Below are 5,952 nucleotides of genomic sequence, written 5' to 3'. Positions count from 1 at the left end.
GCCTATTTGAAAATGTATGTGTAAGTGCTCTGCTCAAATAAGGCTGCATTTTACAATAACGTGCACAGAATGTTCTGTTATTAGTCATTAGGCCACTAGACTGAGTGAAATGAACAACCAATCATATAGCTGTAAGGAATATAATCATCTTCTTCTATCTTTATACGTATTCTGTTATTACTCAAATCTCTTGAATCCATATTACTAATGGCCTTTTCTAAAAAAAAAGTTGCCTATTGCAAATTATTCTGAAAGTAGTCATGCCCAAATTATTGTCAGATTATCAATATCATGGCTAAAGCTAAACATTGTGATATTTGATTTGGTCATTATAGCCCAGCCCAACTACAATGACGTGTGTGTGTGTGTGTGTGTGTGTGTGTGTGTGTGTGTGTGTGTGTGTGTGTGTGTGTGTGTGTGTGTGTGTGTGTGTGTGTGTGTGTGTGTGTGTGTGTGTGTGTGTGTGTGTGTGTGTGTGTGTGTGTGTGTGCGTGTGTGCGTACATATTGGTCATACATGATGCTGCACATGAGTCACCAAAACAAAACCAAAATGTCATAAATCTATTTACATATACTGACAGTATATTTTCTAATGACGCTACAGGTACAATCATGTAAAAACACGCACATGCGCGAACACGCGCACAATGAAAGTAAATAAGCCACCGTGGGTCTGTCTACCTTGGTCCGGAGGGGCTCTGTGTCCTCCAGGATGGAAATGAACGGAATCTCCAGGAAGGAGGACAGAAACTCCAGCTGGATCAGCTCCTCGGAGGAGCGGGGGAACGCCAGCACGGCGGACACCCCTCTGACCACGAGGTCCTCGCACGTGCTACGGGACAGCGACTCCGGGTCGCCTCCCGCGGGCGTCCGAGCCACCATCTCCAGGCTGAGGTTGTAGGGCAGCAGGGGAGACATCTGGGACGTGGTCGTCGTGGCGGACGACGAGTCGGACGGGCCGGGTCCGGTCTGGTGCCGGAGGCTGGCCAGGGCGCGGTTGAGCGCATTCTGTATCCGCACGGGCTGGCGAGTCGGCAGGAGCGCGCCGAGGCGCACCGTGTGTCCGATCCGCGCCAGGATGTGGCAGGGCTGCAGACGACAGGGCTCCGGGGAACAGGAGAGCACGGGCAGCAGGGCGAGCAGCAGGAGCAGCGGTCTGGCGGTGGACGACAGGAGGAGAACATGTGGTCTTCCGAGGCGGGCGAAGCAGTGCGTCCAGGGTCCATAGAGAGACACCATGCTGCTGTGGCTCCGACAGAGAACAGAGGAGGACTGGGCTCCGCTCGCCAGGAGATGGCATAGCTCCCTCTTTCTCCCGGCTCCCCCGCTTTCCCTCCGACTTTGGTGTTTTAATTCCCCCCTTCTTCTTTGCGTCTTTCTTTCTTGATGGGGACTGTCTGTCGACGGTGATTGTTTCTCGATTTGGGCTTTGTCGACGCCGCGGTCTATTGACGTTTTTGTTTCTCCCTCTTTCAAAGTTTATGCGTTGACAGCTGGCGGAAAAACGACGCGCTGGAGAGGAGAGCAGAGCGCGCACAGGCACAGCTACAACGGTCGCCGGTCGCCCCGCTTCTGTCAGTCTCTGCTGACGAGCAGAGCGCTAGAGAGCAGCTGTAGTGTGTGTGTGTGTGTGTGTGTGTGTGTGTGTGTGTGTGTGTGTGTGTGTGTGTCGTGTGTGTGTGTGTGTGTGTGTGTGTGTGTGTGTGTGTGTGTGTGTGTGTGTGTGTGTGTGTACATGCGCGCGCGCCTGCCCGTTAAATCTAACCTCTGTCACGGAGCGTGCCTCTGGTTGAATTTTAATGAAATTTTGGTTGGCAGAACTTGGCAGTTGGCAACTTGGCACTACAGTTTCATTTCCTCTTTTCCCAGTTCTGGCTCTTTGCGTTTTTAATTACACATTATTGTAGATTCAGATGTTTTACTTCCAGTTCATTCATGGTTGGGAATGGAACACGGAGCACCCTTTAGAATGTTACTTTCATCATCAATCCTCAATGTAGGCGTAGAACTATTTGGCAAGGCTGGGCTATAGCGACCAGACCTTGTTTGAATCTCAAATTTTCCTGAAATATTTCACTGAAATATATATTCTCATTTTTCCTGCACTTCAACATGCAAAATCATTCAGTCAACCAATCATTAATTTTGTTCCCTTCACCTGTAGTAATTTACCGCCTTCAGGGCAGAGCATAAATCTCGATGAGAGTAGCCTAATCTTGGCCGCTAGTGTGTGTTCTCTGTTGCAGCCTCTCCCCGGTATAATTTTGCGGGTGTCAGTTATGAGTGGAAACTGAGATCATCCTTGTCCCTCTGTTTTCTTCGCCTTATCTCCCTGCATATCTTTTGTTGACAGGAGCTGAGCCCCGAGACGATGAGAGCTTTCGGATGAGCATGGGCTATTTGAGGTGTGACAAGCAAAGGTTTCACTGGCACTCCGGGGGAATAGAGGTATTGTCACTGACACACACACAGTCGCACACACAGTCACACACACACACACACACACACACACACACACACACACACACACACACACACACTCGGCCACCCCTGAAGATAGAAAATGCACATAACAACCAGGATCCAAGTCATTTCACAGCCTGCTAGGCGACCTGTTCGGTTAGGGGGAGGTTTACTGACAAATCTTGTTGGGTGAAATATTATGTTTTCAATCTCTCCACTCTCTCTGCATGCTCCACTAGCCGTACACAGAGATAAGATGGAAGCCAACGCTGTAGGCTTTCTTCTGCCGCAGAAACCGACAGCATTAAACTTGCATGGGCAGACACACATGCAGACTGTCTTATTTTTCACCTGTTGAGGCCATGCAGGATTGAACATAATGGCATTGGTACTTCCCAGGCAGCTTCATTCCCTTTCAGGCAATAGGGGAAGCATTTTCATACTTGCAGGCTTGCGTAAAGTGCTTTTGCAAAGCCATAAAGACTAGAAGTACTGCATCACAGTCGTGTGTCTCCACCAACCAGTTGCAGTTTACATCCAAAGGAAGACTTTGAAGGAATTCAATGAAAGCCTTTTGTGAAGTCACACAGTGACCTTGACCTTTGACTCTTGACTCCAAGTGGACATTTGTGACGGATGAAATTCCCTTCCCGAGGTAACACACATTCATGAGAATGGGATGTATGTACGTACTGTACATATACGGACGGACAGACAGACAGACAGAAGGATGGACAACCCAAACTAAGCATTGTGCCTTCCGCCATGGCTGTCGCCGGCAGAGGCTATTACAATATACACTAAATGCATTAGATAAGGCCAGAGTCTTATTAATTGTTTCCTCTTGATTCTGTGTGTGTTCCATGTGTGTGTCTGTCTGTGTGTACATGAGTGTGAAAGGGAGCAAGCTATCCTTTTAAACTAGGCTCTCTCTCATTTCTTTTAACCACAGTTTGTCATGCGAACCAAATTAAGCTCCATTATCAAAGACTGTCCGCCCGCCACCTAATCATCTCAGAAATTATTATTAACACTGCAAGAAACTCGCTGCACTCCACAACTTCTGACCGCATGCACCATCTTCATCTGAAGTAGAAAAAAATGTCATTTATTATTGATTCCTTCCCTTCATTCAGCATTTAAGAAAAATATATCCTGGGAACACTGGGACTTGCAATTAATTAAAGTGTACATGCAAGGACTTCTAGTGCAGACATTGTGTGTGTGTGTGTGTGTGTGTGTGTGTGTGTGTGTGTGTGTGTGTGTGTGTGTGTGTGTGTGTGTGTGTGTGTGTGTGGCATTCTGATTCAGCGTAGCTCAAATGCTGAGTGCAAAATGGTCTCTCTCACTCTCAGAGTTAAATTAACTCATGATTTTGCTGTGCTGAGGGCTGGCTGGGCTTTGCCATTAGTTTCTCCCCAAAGCCTGAGGTTGGGCATGTTCCACATGCTGGCCTGCGTCTGCGTTAGCAATTCCTATTAACAGCTCGGCTCCCCGCCTCCCCATGGGGTGCATTTGTTTTGATTATGTACATTGCCAGGGATTAATATACAGAATGGGATTAGGCAGGCATCAGAAACCCAATTATAGTACCCCTCCATCTCTGCTAACATGGGCAATGTGTCCCTTCCTCCCTTTGGACGCTGTCATTCCTCTCGTTCACTACCCTCTGCTCATCTCCAATCTCCTTCTACCTTCCCTCTTTGTTTTGCCTGTGTGTCTAATACAATTCCTCCACGTTCTCTCGCCGTCTCTCTATCGCTCATCCTCCACCTCTTGTCCCTTTTTTCTCTCTTTTTAATAATTTATTGTAGCCGATTCTTTTTTTACCCTCTTTTCTCCCCAATTTAGTCGTTATGCCAATTGATTCCTCCCCACAAACATTTCTGTGTTGTCACTGCTGTCGCATCCTACTGACTATAACCTGCCATTGAGGAGCCACCACCAGAAAGGATGTGGAGCCTTCGTCCTCCTACTCCTCCTACTCATCCCGCCAAACACTCCCATTTGAAAGGTGCCCATAGGAGTACGTACAGTACGTGCGATGACCAATATCACCCTCCACGCCCGGCGGCGGCACCCCGGGCCAATTGTGTTTGTGTGTAGACACTCGACAAGGCTGGATGCACCACGGTGGATTCCCACAACCTCCGTGTTGGTGGGCATGCAGGGACTTTAGCACTGCGCCACCCAAGCGCCTCTAATCTCACGTCCTTTAAAGGGGAACGGTTAAAACATTAGGTAAAACATGGCAGGTGCATGCTGACCGTAGTACACTGTAATGTAAGCAACATATTGGCAGCTAATACAATTGAATATGGGTGTGTTACGTAGATTCAGGTGTGCCAACTTAAGCATTGACAACACTTGCTGACTGCTGTCAATACCTGCACATTGGCACACCTAAATGTCACACATTCCCTTTCCCCTTTAGTCTGTCTCTTTGAGTTTGAATGTAGACATGCTATTTGGCCCCCCAACGCACTGCCTGTCCCATTAAACAACATCAATGATTCATTCACACAAGGACACCACAATTACACTGGTAAAAGACTGGAGAGTGCTTCTGCTGAGAGGTGAGCCAACAACTACTGCCAATTTGAATGTGAGGGAGTGCTCTTCCATAAAATAGTCAGGGTGAGTGTGCACTGTGCATGTGTGTGAACTTGTGTGCATGGGGCTTGATGTGTGTGCGCATGCATTTCTGGGTTTGCACTTTGACGTGTGTGTGTGTGTGTGCGTGTGTGCGTGCGTGCGTGCGTGCGTGCGTGCGTGCGTGTGTGTGTGTGTGTGTGTGTGTGTGCGCGTGCGTGCGTGCATAAACCCAGATCCAACTGTGTAATCCATGGTAATCTGGCTCTGCATGCCCAGGTAGGAGAGAGACTGTCTAAATGCCACGGAGATGTGTTAGTATTCCTGGCACAGCTACAGACACCAATAGCACCTTTTGCCACAATTATGGTTGACAAGGACACACAGAACCAGACAGAGAGGGGGGAGGGGGGCATACAGTCGTAAATGAAGGAAGAGAGATGGGGAAAAGAAAGGAGAAAAGAAAAACAACAAAAGGGACAGAATGAAAGGAATAAAACAAAGAAACAAAAGTTGGAACGAAGAACAGAGGGAGGGAGCCGGGGTGGAGTTGTGGAGAAATGGTTGTGTTTAGGAGGAGCTGTGTTTGTTGTGAGTGTGTGTGCTGTTCTGTGCTGTGCTCTGAGAGTTAAAGCAAATTAACATGAGTTCATTGCACTCTGTTTCCTTTTACGCGCCGCTCTCCCTGATGTACAAAGGCCCTGGCCAATAGAGAGCGACTTATCTAGGCCCAACAGCAGGACCTGTGTGTGTGTGTGTGTGTCTGTGTGTGTGTGTGTGTGTGTGTGTGTGTGTGTGTGTGTACTGTATGTGAGTGTCCTCTAAGAATAAGTGTGTTTGTGTTTTTTTGCCTGCGGGTGCCCAGCACAGTCCATGACGTGTGGACGCCTGGCTG

General features: G+C 48.2%; 1 protein-coding gene across 1 annotated transcript in view; it reads right to left on the bottom strand.

Moving 5' to 3' along the window:
* The window catches only part of grin3ba (glutamate receptor, ionotropic, N-methyl-D-aspartate 3Ba), a 105,047-nt gene extending 103,570 nt beyond the window's left edge, over positions 1 to 1,477 (bottom strand). Inside the window, exon 1 of the mRNA XM_083791250.1 lies at positions 684 to 1,477. Coding sequence (XP_083647376.1) covers positions 684 to 1,241 — 558 coding nt within the window. The 5' untranslated portion in view covers positions 1,242 to 1,477. The remainder of the gene's footprint in view (positions 1 to 683) is intronic.
* Positions 1,478 to 5,952: the final 4,475 nt, after the last annotated feature.

Source organism: Protomyctophum parallelum, assembly GCF_964188405.1.
Source record: "Protomyctophum parallelum genome assembly, chromosome: 20".
NCBI lineage: Eukaryota > Metazoa > Chordata > Actinopteri > Myctophiformes > Myctophidae > Protomyctophum > Protomyctophum parallelum.
Note: the sequence above shows the minus strand (reverse complement) of the source record. Positions and strands in the feature narration are given on the sequence as shown.